At 40.2% G+C, this 19,572-nt stretch overlaps 1 protein-coding gene across 6 annotated transcripts in view; it reads right to left on the reverse strand.

Moving 5' to 3' along the window:
* The window catches only part of rapgef2 (Rap guanine nucleotide exchange factor (GEF) 2), a 206,587-nt gene that overhangs the window by 112,062 nt on the left and 74,953 nt on the right, over positions 1 to 19,572 (reverse strand). For all 6 annotated transcript variants that reach the window (XM_034182089.1, XM_034182090.1, XM_034182087.1 and 3 more), the window contains exon 4: positions 1,550 to 1,633. In XM_034182089.1, the coding sequence (XP_034037980.1) occupies positions 1,550 to 1,633 (84 nt within the window). The remainder of the gene's footprint in view (positions 1 to 1,549; positions 1,634 to 19,572) is intronic.

A 19,572-nucleotide genomic window follows, 5' to 3' on the forward strand; every position in this document is an offset into this window, starting at 1 on the left:
AAAGAGTAGTAGAAGCTAGGCTTAGAAAACAGGTAAAGATCTGTGAGCAGCAATATGGTTTCATGCCGAGAAAGAGCACTACAGATGCAATGTTTGCTCTGAGAATACGGTTGGAAAAGTACAGAGAAGGACAGAAAGAGTTACATTGTGTTTTTGTGGACTTAGAAAAAGCTTATGATAGGGTGTCAAGAGAAGAGTTGTGGCATTGTATGAGGAAGTCTGGAGTGGCAGAGAAGTATGTTAGGGTAGTGCAGGACATGTACAAGAATAGTGTGACAGCGGTGAGATGCGCAGTCGGAATGACAGACTCATTCAAGGTGGAGGTGGGATTACACCAAGGATCAGCTCTGAGTCCTTTCTTGTTTGCAGTGGTGATGGACAGGTTGACAGATGAGATCAGACAGGAGTCCCCATGGACTATGATGTTTGCAGATGACACTGTGATCTGTAGTGAGAGTAGAGAGCAAGTTGAGTCTAGTCTGGAGAAGTGGAGATATGCTTTGGAGAGAAGGGGAATGAAAGTCAGTAGAAGCAAGACTGAGTATGTGTGTGAACGAGAGGGAGCCCAGTGGAATAGTGCAGTTACAAGGAGTAGAAGTGGTGAAAGATGAGTTTAAATATTTGGGGTCAACTGTTCAAAGTAATGGAGAATGTGGTAGAGAGGTGAAGAAGAGAGTGCAGGCAGGGTGGAGTGGGTGGAGAAAGGTGGCAGGAGTGATTTGTGACCGAAGAATATCAGCAAGAGTGAAGGGGAAAGTTTACAAAACAGTAGTGAGACCAGCTATGTTGTATGGTTTAGAGACAGTGGCACTAACAAAAAGACAGGAGGCAGAGCTGGAGGTGGCAGAGCTGAAGATGTTGAGATTCTCTTTGGGAGTGACAAGAATGGACAAGATTAGGAATGAACATATCAGAGGGACAGCTCAGGTGGGACGGTTTGGAGACAAAGTCAGAGAGGCGAGACTGAGATGGTTTGGACATGTGCAGAGGAGGGACCCAGGGTATATAGGGAGAAGGATGCTGAGGATGGAGCCACCAGGCAGGAGGAGAAGAGGGAGACCAATGAGGAGGTTCATGGATGTGCTGAGAGAGAACATGCAGGTGGTTGGTGTGACAGAGGAAGATACAGAGGACAGGGTGAGATGGAAACGATTGATCTGCTGTGGCGACCCCTAACGGGAACAGCCGAAAGACAAAGAAGAAGTGTTATATTTTTAATAAATTTGCAAAAGTCAAAAAAACAAACAAACACACACACACAAAAAAACAAACAAAAAAAACCCCCACAACTTTTTCACATCGACATTATGGGGTATTTTGTGTAAAGTTCTGAGGAAAAAAAGAATTTTCATACTGGAATAAGGCTGTAACATAACAAAATGTAGAAAAAGTGTAGCGTTACGAATACTATCCGGATGCACTGTATCTGCACAATGTGACTACTTGATGTAATGGTGGTAAATTAGCTTTGACAAGAAAAGGCAGCTGTCATGAGAGGTGAAAACAATCTTCATTCGACATGTCAAATCAAAACTGCAAGTGATCCTACCTGCTTCTGGGCAGGAACATGGATTCTTTGATGAAGACCGAGCCAGACAGCAAGATGTACCAGCAGCTCCCAATATCATCCGGGCTGGAAGAAAGAATGAGACAAAAAAAAAAAAAAAATCACTGCTACACAAAACAGGATAATTTTCAGTTAGCAAAACAACTACTGTTGAAGGCATAAAATAGTGATACAATAAATAAAGAAAAATACAGGTATGATAGCACAAATGTTTCTTTTATTTATGCTTACTTGCATGAAAATCTGGTTGGTCGGCCATTAAACAGCCCACATGATAACTTTACCTTCTCAACAACAAACTACAAACACTCTGCTTTTATAACCATGAAATATCGATCAACCATCATCTTCCCTGTCAAATGGAGATGCACTGAAGCTGCGAATTGCAAAGATAATGGAAGTGTGATCTGCAAATGCACAAAAAGCAAAGATAACTTGGAGCAAGAGAATGAAAGAAGAGCATCAGAGAGCACACACAGGATACTATGAATGAAATGAAGAGTCATTTGTCATCCTCCCACATTCACAGCCCTGATAAAAGAGACAGGCTGAGAAACTGGGAATCAGAGATAACAAAACTGACTAAATTTAGTTTATACTTAAATCCAAGTATTATATAGGTTTATTTTTTAAATATGTTGCAAAATTATTTTTAATGAAGAGAACACATTTACCACAGAGGTTTAAGATTCATAACTGGCTATAAACATCTCACTCACCACTGTACTTTGTATTCTCTGGTTAACTGGTCATTACTAGCCATACACATACTTTCGCATTGGTACAATTTCATTTACAAATCAATCCTTAGACTGTTGTCCTCATACAACTCCTCCTCCATGTCCCACAGACAGTGTGCTCATAGCCTGCGTTCCCACTTTATTACTTTCAGTGTTCCTTCAGGATGTACGGAGCTTGGCAGAAAGGCCTTTTCTAACCCTGCCCCTTCAACGTGAAGCACTCTACAACAGGATCTGAAGTTGTCCAGTTTGATTCTAATGGGGGATTTCAAACATATTTTAAGGGCACTTGAAAAATTCCTGGAAACTTGTTCCGTTTTTAGTATTTTAATCTGCTTCCATTTGCCACTTTGATTTTACCGTTTTATACTGATACTGCATATTATATCACTGTCTGTCTATCTGTAACTGTATGTCTGACTGAAACAGGTCTGTGTTGAGAATGAAACTTCATGTCTAAATCAGGCTACCTGTATAAACAATGGATAAACAAATAACTGGAGGCAATTCCATAACCAGTATTTTATTTTCTTTTTAATGCCGTCTACAGGAGGAAGTGTGTGTGTGTCTGTGTGTCTGTGCATATGCATGAGGTTTTGAAATGACTTGAAGTTACCCTTGACCTCACGTGATGTACATACACTGGACGTGCATGCTAACGTCCGTAAGATGTCTTGTCAGTGGTGTGATCTCATTTCAAATATGACATTTTCAGATTTAAAAGTGTTTATTTCTCTTTTTACAAAATATATGAGAAATATATTAGATTGCCACAGAAATAAGCCGTTTTGGAGCGTTTTCTGCCATGTTGGATTATTTTATTTGAGAGCACAGCCAGCAGATGTAACTGTGAATCTCTATTCTGACTGGCTATAGCCATGTGCTTTCCAGCATCTCTCATGCAAGTGGGGGCGGAAGCGCCCACTTGATCTATGACCTTCTGGTCGCAGCCCATCTGTTCATTTGAAACTTTTCCCTTCAGGGGAATTATTCATTAATTTTTTTCTAGACAATGTGAATTTTTATCACATAGCTAGCTTCATATTATGAATCCCCTATTTAAAGGCAAAGAAAAAAAATTACCGTGGTGCCAAAGAAAATTATTTTTATGACACAAATCTTAAAAATCTGAAAGGCCGTACAGCTCTCCCTGCATCCCACAATCACGTTTTATGTCTCTTGTTTCAGGACAACCTGTGCTTTCAGAATATACAACCCCTGGCAAAAATTATGGAATCACCGGCCTCGGAGGATGTTCATTCTGTTGTTTAATTTTGTAGAAAAAAAGCAGATCACAGACATGACACAAAACTAAAGTCATTTCAAATGGCAACTTTCTGGCTTTAAGAAACACTATAAGAAATCAAGAAAAAAAGATTGTGGCAGTCAGTAACAGTTACTTTTTTAGACCAAGCAGAGGAAAAAAATATGGACTCACTCAATTCTGAGGAGTAAATTATGGAATCACCCTGTAAATTTCCATCCCCAAAACTAACACCTGCATCAAATCACATCTGCTCGTTGACATTGACCCTATGTCATGAAATTGACCCTATGTGTCTTTTTGCAAGGAATGTTTTCACAGTTTTTGCTCTATGGCAAGATGCATTATCATCTTGAAAAATGATTTCATCATCCCCAAACATCAGAAAAGTGTCCAAAATATCAACGTAAACTTGTGCATTTATTGATGATGTAATGACAGCCATCTCCCCAGTGCCTTTACCTGACATGCAGCCCCATATCATCAATGACATGTTCTCTTCAGGCAGTCATCTTTATAAATCTCATTGGAACAGCACCAAACAAAAGTTCCAGCATCATCACCTTGCCCAATGCAGATTCGAGATTCATCACTGAATATGACTTTCATCCAGTCATCCACAGTCCATAATTGCTTTTCCTTAGCCCATTGTAACCTTGCTTTTTTCTGTTTAGGTGTTAATGATGGCTTTCGTTTAGCTTTTCTGTATGTAAATCCCATTTCCTTTAGGTGGTTTCTTACAGTTCAGTCACAGATGCTGGTTCCAGTTTTCTCCAATTCGTTCCTCATTTGTTTTGTTGTGCACTTTCGATTTTTGAGACATATTGCTTTAAGTTTTCTGTCTTGACGCTTTGATGTCTTCCTTGGTCTACCAGTATGTTTGCCTTTAACAACCTTCCTATGTTGTTTGTATTTGGTCCAGAGTTTAGACACAGCTGACTGTGAACAACCAAAATCTTTTGCAACACTGCGTGATGATTTACCCTCTTTTAAGAGTTTGATAATCCTCTCCTTTGTTTCAACTGACATCTCTCGTGTTGGAGCCTGGATTCATGTCAGTCCACTTGGTGCAACAGCTCTCCAAGGTGTGATCACTCCTTTTTAGATGCAGACTAATGAGCAGCTCTGATTTGATGCAGGTGTTAGTTTTGGGGATGAAAATTTACAAGGTGATTCCATAATTTATTCCTCAGAATTGAGTGAGCTCATATTTTTTTTCCTCTACTTGGTCTAAAAAAGTAACCGTTACTGACTGCCACAATCTTTTTTCTTGATTTCTTATACTGTTTCTTAAAGCCAGACAGTTGCCATTTGAAATGACTTTAGTTTTGTGTCATGTCTGTGATCTGCTTTTTTTCCTACACAATTAAACAACTGAATGAACATCCTCCGAGGCCGGTGATGCCATAATTATTGCCAGGGGTTGTATATGTTTTTGTTGTGTTTTATAAGTGTAATAAAGGTTTATAATCAAAAATAGGTAAGGAAAAAATAAAGCGAAAAATAATTTTCCACATACATTTATTCAGAACACACAGCAAACTATAATAAACAACTGTTTTGACACTTTATGGAGGTAATTTGAGGTCTAGTGTGAAAGACTGCACAACAAAAAGGTTCAAACAATAAACACAAATGCACATTTTGAACAATATACACAAAATGGTCGATGCGTCCTGTTGTCCATTGGTATGGTAAACAGTGTTTTACACAGAGAGAGCAACAGAGTTATCCACTAACATTCACATGCAAACTAGTGGAGCAATCCTGATAGTTACACACTCTTTGTTTGAGCACATGAGATTGTCATCAGAGGCTCTCATCTGCTCCTGCTTTCACTGATCGCTGTGCATAATGGCGCAGGGCATACTGAGTATGTACTAATAGTATGTACTCATTGGAGCACCCAGGGTGCTATTCAAACAGGCCAACTAGTAACATATCACTCCTGAAGACGATCTTTGGCTTTTCACGTGAGGTAAATCTGCCCTACGATTGGATTTTGGAAAATCATGTGACGGTGAACCAATTCCGACTGGATGCTCACATTGCGCACGTTGTCACACAGCTTCTATGAGGAGTACAAAGATGGCCGATGGCTGGCTCGAAAGTCCGCGGAGTTAGCTTTTCAGCAAAAAAAGAGTAAGTTTCCATCTATTATCATTAAAAAGTTATTTATAATTTAGTAAAGCTTGGTCTTAGCCGTCATATACGACGGCATCGGCCCCAGAGGGTTAAGATGGACAAACAAAAGTGCATTGGACTATAATCCTGGATGTTATTTCAAACGGTTACGCAGGACATTCAGACAGATCAAATCTAAAAGAAAAAGCTGTTTTGACCACAAGCTTCACAGTCGGCATTTTTGTTATTCTTGCTCAGATTTGAGTAGTTGCAGGATTTGTGTTGGATGTAAATATATTTACATGCAAGATTATACAAATGCTAATGTCAGGAAGAGCATTAATTAATTTGACAGACTGAGATGTCAAATACAACCCCTGGCAAAAATTATGGAATCACCGGCCTTGGAGGATGTTCATTCAGTTGTTTAATTTTGTAGAAAAAAAGCAGATCACAGACATGACACAAAACTAAAGTCATTTCAAATGGCAACTTTCTGGCTTTAAGAAACACTATAAGAAATCAAGAAAAAAAGATTGTGGCAGTCAGTAAAGGTTACTTTTTTAGACCAAGCAGAGGAAAAAAATATGGAATCACTCAATTCTGAGGAAAAAATTATGGAATCACCCTGTAAATTTTCATCCCCAAAACTAACACCTGCATCATATCAGATCTGCTCGTTAGTCTGCATCTAAAAAGGAGTGATCACACCTTGGAGAGCTGTTGTACCAAGTGGACTGACATGAATCATGGCTCCAACACAAGAGATGTCAATTGAAACAAAGGAGAGGATTATCAAACTCTTAAAAGAGGGTAAATCATCACGCAATGTTGCAAAAGATGTTGGATGTTCACAGTCAGCTGTGTCTAAACTCTGGACCAAATACAAACAACATGGGAAGGTTGTTAAAGGCAAACATACTGGTAGACCAAGGAAGACATCAAAGCGTCAAGACAGAAAACTTAAAGCAATATGTCTCAAAAATCGAAAAATGCACAACAAAGCAAATGAGGAACGAATGGGAGGAAACTGGAGTCAACGTCTGTGACCGAACTGTAAGAAACCGCCTAAAGGAAATGGGATTTACATACAGAAAAGCTAAACAAAAGCCATCATTAACATCTAAACAGAAAAAAAACAAAGTTACAATGGGCTAAGGAAAAGCAATCGTGGACTGTGGATGACTGGATGAAAGTCATATTCAGTGATGAATCTCGAATCTGCATTGGGCAAGGTGATGATGCTGGAACTTTTGTTTGGTGCCATTCTAATGAGATTTATAAAGATGACTGCCTGAAGAGAACATGTAAATTTCCACAGTCATTGATGATATGGGGCTGCATGTCAGGTAAAGGCACTGAGGAGATGGCTGTCATTACATCATCAATAAATGCACAAGTTTACGTTGATATTTTGGACAATTGAAAGGATGTTTGGGGATGATTAAATCATTTTTCAAGATGATAATGCATCTTGCCATAGAGCAAAAACTGTGAAAACATTCCTTGCAAAAAGACACATAGGGTCAATGTCATGGCATAGGGTCAATGTCAACGAGCAGATCTGATTTGATGCAGGTGTTAGTTTTGGGGATGAAAATTTACAGGGTGATTCCATAGTTTTTTCCTCAAAATTGAGTGATTCCATATTTTTTTCCTCTGCTTGGTCTAAAAAAGTAACCGTTACTGACTGCCACAATCTTTTTTCTTGATTTCTTATAGTGTTTCTTAAAGCCAGAAAGTTGCCATTTGAAATAACTTTAGTTTTGTGTCATGTCTGTGATCTGCTTTTTTTCTACAAAATTAAACAACTGAATGAACATCATCCGAGGCCAGTGATTCCATAATTTTTGCCAGGGGTTGTATGTCACCTAACAGCCTCTTGATGGTAAACAGGAAATTGAAAGGAGGAAGCATTCAAATCACAGGACCTTAGAGCGAGAGGAACTTGATAACAAACAAGTTTCTGTTATAGATAAAAATAGAAAGTGTCAACAGCACAGTGATTTAATTTCACTATATTAAGTCAAAAAATGTTTTATATTATACAATTATAGACTTTTGATGAGGTGTACCCGTGATTATGTCAGGATGGGGTTCACTGAGGCCTTGGCCGAATCAATCTCAAGTTTCAGCTCTTTATTATTACTGTCATACTGCACCAACAGGTCCAAAATACTTCATGAGCACAATCTCTAAAGCCCCTTTCACACCGGGGCTGCCTCGAGCTTCCTGTGGTGTCATGACAACGCAGGAATGGCTGCAGTTTGGCTGCAGACAGACTGTGCACTCTGATTTATCTTCTAGTTTATATTTGTGCTGAGCTGCATTTCTGCACTCTGAGTTCTGTTATAGTTTATTGTTCCTACTTTGACCGCGAGATGCGCATGCGCGCACGTGCGCGAATGAACCGTCTGTGAGTAAATGTGGAGATGTCTGGAGATATACTTCATGTGGACATGTCCTGTCAATCAGTCTGTGAGCAAAACGTTTATGGACTGTATTTAAACACATTTGTGAGAGAAGACCGAGAAGCTGCTGCAGCCAGCAGTGGTTTTTTTCTGTGCCCTTAGTTTTTACTGCACTGTGCACACGGCGTCGTCATGACGACGCACGACGCAACTCGAAGCGGGCCAAAGTAGGCGTTGTAGCGCGTTATCTGATTGGTCGTTATCGATAGAAGGCGTCGTTCGATTGGCTAGCACTACGCTGCACGCGAGGTGTACTCGGCTCTACCAGCGGTCAACTCGGCTCCACCAGCGGTCAAATCGGCATGTGGTACAGCTCAGAAAGTGGTGAATGGGCCAATCAGAAGTTTGCAAAATCACATACCATATAATAATGCCAAATATCTTCCATACTATCTCAGACTGGTGCCTTCTCTTCATGTCAGCATTACAACTTTTTTTTTAAACAGAAAAGCACACCAATGGCCACAATTTGACTTTTAGAGAAAGGCTTAAAATTAAAAATAAACTGACATAATTGTTAAATATAGTTTGATGAATCATGTCGCTTTCCATTTATGTGTCACAGTAAGCATAAAACCACAGTCTCATTACTTAGTCTGTCTAGGAATTTGTGGACTGCAGAAACACAAATTAAAAAAAAAAAAAAAAAATCATGAGAACAGATGTCCTAGTGGCAGGGGTGGTGGCCAAGTGGTCAGTGCACTTTGTTTCAGTGAGGAAGGTTCCTGGTTCAAATCCCACCCCTGCCACATTTCTCCATGTAATGTGAAGTCGTGTCAAGAAGGGCATCTGGTGTAAAACCTGTGCCAAGTCAACATGCAGGTCCACCTCAGATTTGCTGTGGCGACCCCGAGTGCAAAGAAGGGAGCATCCAGATTGACGTACTTACTGGAATAGAGGTCTTGAGAGTGACATATTCCTCCTTTTACAGTTTTAGCACAATTTACAAAAGTCTGCATCAATTAAAACACTTGCTCTTTTATTGTCATTCTGCAACATTAAATATTCACTTGAAGGTGCAAAACCTACAACTGCCACAAACGCACAACTTCTGCTAAACTGTGGATTTAAACAGATGTGCACATTCAGGTGAATCAAACCTTCTAATTGAAAGAGTCCTGGTGTTAATGAGCTCGTGTTGTGTTTTTTTTTTGTTTTTGTTTTTTGTTTGTTTTTTGCTAGTAAGCATTTTCATATACTCTAAGTGAGAATTATTAATTAAGACCCACAGGGGAAAGGAAAAGAAAATCAATATATCGTCACATGTAAGACAGGTGAAACTGGGTTTTGCTTACATGAACCTCAGGGCACATACACACCCCCACACAGACTCTATATTCACACCCAACATCACTGTGCTGACTGAATTTTTCTTATCCTATCTAATCACTAAGAACAAAGTATGCCCCCTCCATCCTCCTCCTCAACACACTTCCCGCACAAAAATAACGAGACTGAAGACAACGCACCCTACTGCCACTGTAAAAACACTCCCTCTCTAGCACCCACTGCAACCAAACAGCATCTTCTCTCTCTATTCCTTTCCCTCTACTGATCTTCATCCCTCTCCTTCTAGACTCACTCCTCGCCTTCATCATTCCTCCTTGCTTTCTGAACCAGCACGAAAGAAGCGCTCAATTATTAATTGCTAGCATGCAGATGCATAGTGTTGAGGGGAGCGCCTAGTATGGTGGAGAATGAGGAGGAGGAGATAACGCACGCACACACACACACACACACACACACACACACACACACACACACACACACGCACGCAAAACAGTAGATTATAGGAAACTCTTATGTGGCATGACAGCTTGACTGAACTGGGTCACACGTGGTGGAAATGATCAAATGATCGGTAACATTCAACCCACACAGGAAACTCTACCTTGTGGGGAAAACCAGGTTATACGAATTCCTCAGAGGTGGTGGAAGGGCTTGAGGAGGGGTGGGTACAGAGTCAAGCGTTAAAGGAAGTAAAAGGAAGTATTTTGATTTTGAAAAAGAAAATCTTTTTTAAAACTAAATCTATATTTTTTCAAGGATTACTTGCCATTTTGAACATGTTACTAGATTTAATGAGCTAACTTTTATAGTAATTTCATTCTTAAGCAACAAAGGTTTTGTGGGGAGGAAATATAAAGGAATGAGGGATAGAATGTCAAAACTAAAGTGGTTTGTCAACAAAGAGATGGTCAGTTACCACGTGCATATACATTTAGTAACAGCAAACAAAGTGACTATTTTAAGTTGTAATTTTTAAACCACATTCTCACAATACTTGCTGTGGCACAATAGTTTGGTAATATTGTGACAGACATAGCATAGCCCAACTGTCCAAAACACAGTTGGCTTTATTTAGTTATTTTTTGTTCTGAGACAAAGTGTCGACAGAGTGTCTCAGAGATGACAGCCGTGCCTACAATTTATTGTTTAGGGATTAAAATGAAACATTTCTGATAAGCACACAAAACTTTTTAGGAATTAGAAATCAACTTTCAGTCTACTGTATAGTTCAGGAATACAATATCTTTCAAATGTTAAAATTTTACCATGCAACAATGACAACTACTTCATGAATCATTGCCAAATCGCTCTTATTTCCATAAATACTGGACGCACAAAGTGGTTAGAGTTAGGGTTAGAGTGAATGATAAGGGCTGTAGCTAAAAATGAACAGTAATCTGCCATGATGTACTGAAATGTGATCTTGGCTTCTCACAGTAGTATCTGCATTTTTATGTCAGTAACTGCCATCTTACATCAGCATGACCCAACTGGGCAATTTCTCTTCTGACTTGCTTCAATAACAAGATATTCTAAGATCAGTGATCACATTGAGGATCACAAACCCAGTGTGGATAATGCCTTCATGGGGGAAGACCCCATCAATTTCCACCCTAAAATGGTTTAAAACTTGGTGAGTGGTTTAAGTCATCCAATGGTCAAGTGTTCTTGTGCACTGGAGTGGTCATGAATCTACAGTGCCTTGAAAAAGTATTTGGCCCCTTGGTATTTCATACATTTTAATATGTTTATGCCATTTCAAATGCAAAAAGTAATTCAAGGCTCTCAATATAAATATTTATAATATTATCCCCTTTAAACTCAAACTCAAAGCAAATCTCTGCAATTTGATACATACTAAATAAAAATACAAAAGTCAAGGTGATGGGCTTCATAAGTAATGTCCCCTTTGGTATATACCACATATATTGTGGTCCTGCCCTATTATCTAGGTTTTCTGGGGTAAGGTGAGAAGAATTATATCAAAGGTACTAGGTTTTAATATTTGCACGACTTTTACAACTCTTTATCTTGGAATCATCCCTGAGGGTATGAATGCGAATGATGCTTACCTCTTTAAGATTTTGCTGGCAGCAAGTAAAAAAAAAACAAAAAAAATCACAAAACATTAGCTCCAGAAAATATGCCCTACCACTGCCCTATTTATTAACATTGTTAAACAGCTACATACTGTAGAACAAATGACCTACTTGGTAAGACTCCAAAAAGACCAAGGAGAAAAACGATGGAGAAAATTGTGTGTATATTTATCTACTGAAACAAATCGACATAAAGATACCCTGGTATTTTGATGTACAGACTTATGATTCATTTCTGGTATTTTATTTGTTACACCCCCCCCCCCCCCCCCCCCAATTTGACATTATTTAATGTAGCTCTTCTTTTTTGTCATTCTGAGTCCTGTTAATGATGGAAATAAGGTTTTTGTTGTTGTTCTGAAAATGTTCCTTGAAAATGTGATGAATAAAGTTGTTTTTTTTTTTTTAAGGAGCATCTCCTGGGTTGTTTGGGTGTTGCGGTGGCTTCCCTCACTCTTCTTCTTGTGCACTCAGTTACTGAGAACCATCTACAGATTTACCTTAGAGTACCATACTGTTTGTATTTCTTCAAAATTAACGTAAATAAAGTCCAAGACATATTCAGTGACTTGGAAATGGTCATATATCCATCTACTAACTTGTCTGAAGAAAACTGGCAATAAAACTGATGATTTACGTGTGGATATGCAACCCATCACTTTGGCTTTTATATTTTTTATTTAACCTTTATTTAACCAGGTTAGTCCCACTGAGATCGAAACTCAGCCACATGGGGTGTGCAGCCAGTAGATTCTGACTGCTGGTCCCAAGCCCAGATAAATGAGGGTTGTGTCAGGAAGGGCATCTGCCGTAAAACAAGCTAACACAACCACGCAGACTAAAAATCGAATTTCCATATCGGATTGGTTGAGGCCCGGGTTAACAACGACTGCTGTTGCCCAACAGGGTGCCGGTGGAAATTGGGCTACTGCTGGGAGAAGAAGGAGAAGAGGAGGAGAACATGTCCACAGACAGTGGACTTTGAATGTTGGTAGTATGACTGGTAACGGGAGAGAGCTGGCCAATATGAAAGAGAGGAGAAAGGTAGACATATCGTGCATGCAAGCAACCAAATGGAAGTGAAGTAAGAGCAGGAGCATCAACGGTGGGTTCAAGTTGTTGTACCATGGTGAGGATAGGAAGAGAAATGGTGTTGGGGTCATTTTAAAGGAAGAATATGTTAAGAGTGTGTTGGAGGTTAAGCGAGTGTCTGACAGGGTGATGAGTATGAAGTTGGAAATTGAAGGGGCAATGATGAATATCATCAGTGCATATGCCCCACAGGTAGGTTGTGAGACAAAGGAGAAAGATTTCTGGAGTGTGTTAGATAAGCTGATGAGAGAGTGCCCAAGCATGAAAGAGTGGTGATAGGAGCGGACTTCAATGGGCACACTGGTGAAGGGAACAGAGGTGATGAGGAATTAATGGGTAGATATGGATCAGATATGGATCAAAGGATCAGATGGTGGAAGCTGAAGGAGGAAGACTGTTGTGTGAAATTTAGTGAGCAGGTGAGAGAAGCACTGGATGGAGAGGAAGCAATTTTGGACAACTGGAAAAGTACTGCAGATGTGGTGAGGGAGACAGCTAGGATGGTACTGGCTGTGACATCTGGACAGTGGAAGGAAGACAAGGAGATTTGGTGGTGGAACAAAGACATGCAGGAAAGCATAAGGAGAGAGGTTGGTGAAAAAGTCAGAGATGAAGAAAGTAGACAACAGTACAAGGAGATGTGGCATAAGGCGAAAATAGAAATGGCAAAAGCTAAGGAAAAGGCATATTGCGAGCTGTACAAGAAGTTGAACAGTAAAGAAGGAGAAAAGGACTTGTCCCTTTGGCCAGACAAAGGGACAGAGCTGGAAAGCATGTGCAGCAGGATAGGGTGGTAAAAGATGCACATAGTAATGTGCTGACAAGGGAGGAGTATGTGTTGAGAAGGTGGAGGGAATATTTTGAGGAGCTGATGAATGAAGAAAATGAGAGAGAAAAAAGCCTGGTTGATGTGGTGAGAGTAAGTCAGGAAGTACAAGAGATTATTAAGGAAGAAGTGAGAGCAGCTATGAAGACGATGAAGAGTAGAAAGGCAGTTGGTCCTGATGACATTCCAATGGAGGCATGGAAATGTCTAGGAGAGATGGCAGTGGAGTTTCTAACCAGTTTGTTTAATAAAATGTTGGAAAGTGAAAGGATGCCTGAGGAGTGGAGACGAAGTATGCTGGTTCCTATTTTTAAGAACAAGGGGGATGTGCAGAGCTGCAGTAACTACAGAGGCATAAAGTTGATCAGCCACAGCATGAAGTTATGGGAAAGAGTAGTAGAAGCTACTCTTAGAAAACAGGCAAAGATATGTGAGCAGCAATATGGTTTATTTCTGAGAAAAAGCACAACTGATGCAATGTTTGCTCTGAGAATACGGTTAGAGAAGTACAGAGAAGGCCACAAAGAGTTACACTGTGTGTTTGTGGATTTAGAGAAAGCTTATGATAGGGTGCAGAATGACAAGAGAAGAGTTGTGGTCTTGTATGAGGAAGTCTGGAGTGGCAGAGAAGTATGTTAGGGTAGTGCAGGACATGTAAAAGAATAGTGCAACTGAGGTGAGATGTGCAGTAGGAATGACAGACTCATTCAAGGTGGAGGTAGGATTACACCAAGGATCAGCTCTGAGTCCTTTCTTTTTCGCAATGGTGATGGACAGGTTGACTATGAAGTTTGCAGATGACATTGTGATCTGTAGTGAGAGTAGAGAGCAAGTGGAGTCTAGTCTGGAGAGGTGGAGTTATGCTCTGGAGAGCAGGGGAATGAAAGTCAGTAGGAGCAAGACTGAGTACATGTGTGTGAATGAGAGGGAGCCCAATGGAATAGTGAGGTTACAAGGAGATGAGGTGGTAAAAAATTGTGGTCAACTGTTTAAAGTAATGGACAGTGTGGTCGAGAGGTGAAGAAGAGAGTGCAGGCAGGGTGGAGTGGGTGGAGAAAGGTGGTAGGAGTGACCGAAGAATATCTGCAAGAGTGAAGGAGAAAGTTTACAAGACAGTAGTGAGGCCAGCTATGTTTTACAGCTTAGAGAAGGTGGCACTAACAAAAAGACAGGAGGCAGAGGTGGAGGTGGCAGAGCTGAAGATGATGTGATTCTTTTAGGGAGTGACAAGGATGAACAGGATTAGGAATGAGCATATCAGAGGGACAGCTCAGTTGGGACAGTTTGGAGACAAAATCAGAGAGGCGAGACTGAGATGGTTTGGACATGTGGATGGGACCCAGGGTATATAGGGAGAAGGATGCTGTGGATGGAGCCACCAGGAAGGAGGAGAACACTGAGGCCAAAGAGGAGGAAGTGACAGAGGAAGATTCAGAAGACAGGGTGAGATGGAAACGATTGACCTACTATGGTGATCCCTAACGGGAGCAGCCGAAAGAAAAAGAAGTCCCATTGAGATTGAGACCTCTTTTGCAAGGGAGACTTGGACAATTATAAAGTTTCCAATCCACCTAGCCTGCATGTCTTTAAATGCCAGGATCATTACAACAGTATGACATTAATTGAGATTTGCATCATCTTTTTACCACATTCACGTGTAGTCAATGTGGTCCAGGGTTGAGGCATTTTGGCACTTATGTTCTTGCTCAAGAACACTTCAACAATGAGCAGTAATATGGGACTGAACTAACCAAACTTCTGGCCTGCTTTTTCCGACTTTGAATTAGACCTATACTATTTTTAAAGCTGAAACTTGTGACCACACAGGCCAGTGCGGGTCAAAGGTTGAGTACTGGGTTGAAGAGCTGACACACAAGGGGTCGAAGGCCAACCAGCAGATGCTGTACAGCAATCCTCTCCGCCACAAGCAGTAAAATGTGCTAGGTCAGCCGCCATCTCAAGAGGGTCTTACCACTGTAATCTCTGGGTGGTAAATCCTGAAAAAGTTCAGACTTTCACTTTGTGGGATGTTTTCATGAGATATGGCCTGTGACTCCATGTGTGCATGCATGTAGCTTCAGCACTCGCAATCTAAAGTCCCAGGCAGGAATAAATGTGTACTTTTACAACTACCTTTATGTCTCTATCATTAGTCCCGGGCTACCATTTGTCAGGGATCATCGGAATGAGAGTTCAGCATGTGGGTCATTACCTACGACTTTGAGAGGTTTTATCCCACCATATTCGTAACATTTCAAAAATAGAAAAGCTGAAAAGCAAACCCTTGCCGTCCATATGCACTTTCATTTCCATGTTAACATTCTTCCAAATGTCATCTTCCCTCAACTGTGGAGATGCCAAAAGAGGACTGTCAAACTACAGCACACATTAAAATGAAATGAGGGCAGTGCATTCTTATTGTTTTCCATTGGCCTTTTTCTTCCCTCCATTTGTCTTCCTTTTTCTTACACAACAAAATGTAAATTACAATAATGGTCAAAAAACCTTACTTACACATGTAAATGGATATCTGTTTTCAAACTGAAGATTTCAAATTGTCTCCGTTATTCTACTTTTGAAGAATTCCTCTACGTATCTTTCTAGCGTCAGCTCTACAAAAGAACCCTCCCTCACAGTGAACTGACACCAAAACTTCCAAGTTTATTGCTCCCATCACCGAAAGCTTTATTGTGGCTTTGCTATAAATAACTTTCATTTCAAAGTGGCATTACCCTTTAATGAACCTGACTATTTTATGTCACCGTTTTGTGAGATTAGGCATGATTTTTATACTTAAGTGTTGCCATCACAATTAAATTCAACCACTGCATTTTACAACACTCACTCTCAAGCCGATTACTGCTGTAGTAATAAACAGACAGCAAATGAAGACATGCTGTTAAATGCTTCTATTTTCAGAAGGGAAGTTCAATTAAGATTCTGCACAGGAAAAAAGAAAATGTGAGCTGCAGCTGTTTAATGCCCCGTGGTTATGGCTCACATATGTGCACATATGTGCAACTATGCCTGGACAGAAGCATTTGCACACGTACATGACCATGTGATTGGTAAGGTCCAGAAAGAAAGAAAGTGGACCAGTACACTGCAAGATTGACTAGCTCTAACCATACATCAACAATACCAAAATAACAAGTTGACATCTAAAATTTCTTCTTTTTTTTTAATAATTCACAATAACACATCAAGAATCTCTGTATGTGCATGTGTGTATATATACATATGTGGCAGTAACTAAGTACATCTATTCAAATACTGCACTAACATATAAATCTGAAGTAACTCTACAACCCCAATTCCCATGAAGTTGGGATGTTGTGTAAAATGTAAATAAAAACAGAATACAATTTGCAAATCCTCTTCAACCTATATTCAATTGAATACACCACAAAGACAAGATATTTAATGTTCAAACTGATTTCCCATTCATAATTGATGTACAACTTAATTTGTTCAACAGTCTGGGGTCTCTGTTGTCATATTTTGTGCTTCATAATACGCCACACATTTTCAATGGGCGACAGGTCTGGATTGCAGGCAGGCCAGTCTAGTACCCGCACTCTTACTACGAAGTCACGCTGTTGTAACACATGCAGAATGTGGCTTGGCATTTTCTTGCTGAAATAACCAGGGACGTCCCTGAAAAAGACGTTGCTTGGATGGCAGCATGTGTTGCTCCAAAACCTGAATGTACCTTTCAGCACTGATGGTGCCATCACAGATGTGTAAGTTGCCCATGCCATGGGCACTAACACACCCCCATACCATCACAGATGCTGGCTTTTGAAGTTTGTGCTGGTAACAATCTGGATGGTCTTTTTCCTCTTTTGTCCAGAGGACACGACGTCCATGATTTCCAAAAACAATTTGAAATGTGGAGTCACACCACAGCACACTTTTCCACTTTGCGTCTGTCCATTTCAAATGAGCTCGCATCCAGAGAAGGTGGTGGCGTTTCTGGATGTTCTTGATGTATGGCTTTTCCTTTGCATGGTAGAGTTTTAACTTGCACTTGCAGATGTAGCGACAGACTGTGTTAAATTACAATTGTTTTCTGAAGTGTTCCTAAGCCCATGCGGTAAGATCCTTTACACAATTTTGGTTTGTAATGCAGTGCCGCCTGAGGGATTGAAGGTCACGGGCATTCAATGTTGGTTTTCGGCCTTACCTCGTACATGTAGAAAGTTATCCAGATTCTCTGAATCTTCTGATTATACTATGGACTGTAGATGATGGAATCCCTAAATTCCTTGCAATTGAACGTTGAGAAACATTGTTCTTAAACCGTTGGACTATTTTTTCATGTAGTTGTTCACAAAGTGGTGACCGTCACCCCATCTTTGCTTGTGAATGGCTGAGCCTTTGGGGGATGTTCCTTTTATACCCAATAATGACACTCACAATTAGTGTCCTCAGTTCCCAAATGCTTATTGAGTGTTGTTAGAAGGAAAGGTGATGTAACAGTGGTAAACATACCACTATCCCAGCTTTTTTGAAACGTGTTTCAGGCATCCATTTTAAAATGAGCAAATATATGCACAAAAATAATAAAGTTTATCAGTTTGAACATTAAATATCTTGTCTTTGTGGTGTATTCAACGGAATACAGGTTGAAGAGGATTTGCAAATCATTGTATTCTGTTTATATTTACATTTTACATTTGGGGTTGTACTTGAGTATATCCAGTATTACACACTTGTAGAGGCAAATATCATTTTTACTGCTCTACATCTGACAGATTTACTAGTTTATTTTAGATTGAGACTGACAAACATTATAAACAACACAAACTATTATTTTTTCTCAACGGCTGTATTGGTCCACAGGGACATTCACAAGCTAACCTTTGGACAAGTATTATGACAGTGTATCCTCTTCCTGATCAATGCAAAATTCCAATGGAATTTTTCAGCCTTGACCTGACAAACTCGCCAAGTTTGGAATTCAGTCAAATTTGATCCTAAGTTCAGCTTTATTTAGCCTAAAGGCAATGAGAAAATATAAAGGTTTAGAGACCTAAAGTATGCAGTGATTTTTTTTTATTTATTAGAGCACATCTAGCTCCAACTATACACAACAAAACAGACATGCTAATGAACAGCACACATATTTTACTAAATAGCAACACATGTTAAAGATGCTTTCTGAATATTCCAGGCTTCCTTAACACTCTTGCTCATTCATTAAAAAAAAAAAATATATATATATATAATATATATATACGAGGTCTGTCCATAAAGTATAGGTCCTTTTTATTTTTTTCAAAAACTATATGGATTTCATTCAAATGTTTTTACGTCAGACATGCTTGAACCCTCGTGCGCATGCGTGAGTTTTTCCACGCCTGTCGGTGACGTCATTCGTCTGTGAGCACTCCTTGTGGGAGGAGTCGTCCAGCCCCTCGTCGGAATTCCTTTGTCTGAGAAGTTGCTGAGAGACTGGCGCTTTGTTTGATCAAAATTTTTTCTAAACCTGTGAGACACATCGAAGTGGACATGGTTCGAAAAATTAAGCTGGTTTTCGGTAAAAATTTTAACAGCTGATGAGAGATTTTGAGGTGATACTGTCGCTTTAAGGACTTCCCACGGTGCGAGACGTCGCGCAACGCTCTCAGGCGCCGTCGTCAGCCTGTTTCAAGCTTAAAACCTCCACATTTCAGGCTCTATTGATCCAGGACGTCGTGAGAGAACAGAGAAGTTTCAGAAGAAGTCGGTTTCAGCATTTTATCCGGATATTCCACTGTTAAAGGAGATTTTTTTTTAATGAAAGACGTGCGGACGGGTCCGCGCGTCGGGAGGCAGCCGACGCGGTGCGGCGGCACAGGAAAAACACCTCCGTGTTGATAACCATTTGTAAAATCCAGGCGGCTTTTGATGGCTTTCAGTGGAGTGAGTATATGAGAAATTGTTTAACAGCTGGACATGTTCCAACTTGTCCTTAAGGCTTCCAACTGAGGTGTTTTTCCTGTGGCGGAGCGTCGCGGCAGCTGCGAGCCGACGCTGCAATCCGCCCGCACGTCTCTCATTAAAAAAATCTCCTTTAACAGTGGAATATCCGGATAAAATGCTGAAACCGACTTC

Source organism: Thalassophryne amazonica, chromosome 11 (genome assembly GCF_902500255.1).
Source record: "Thalassophryne amazonica chromosome 11, fThaAma1.1, whole genome shotgun sequence".
In the NCBI taxonomy this organism is placed as follows: Eukaryota; Metazoa; Chordata; class Actinopteri; order Batrachoidiformes; family Batrachoididae; genus Thalassophryne; species Thalassophryne amazonica.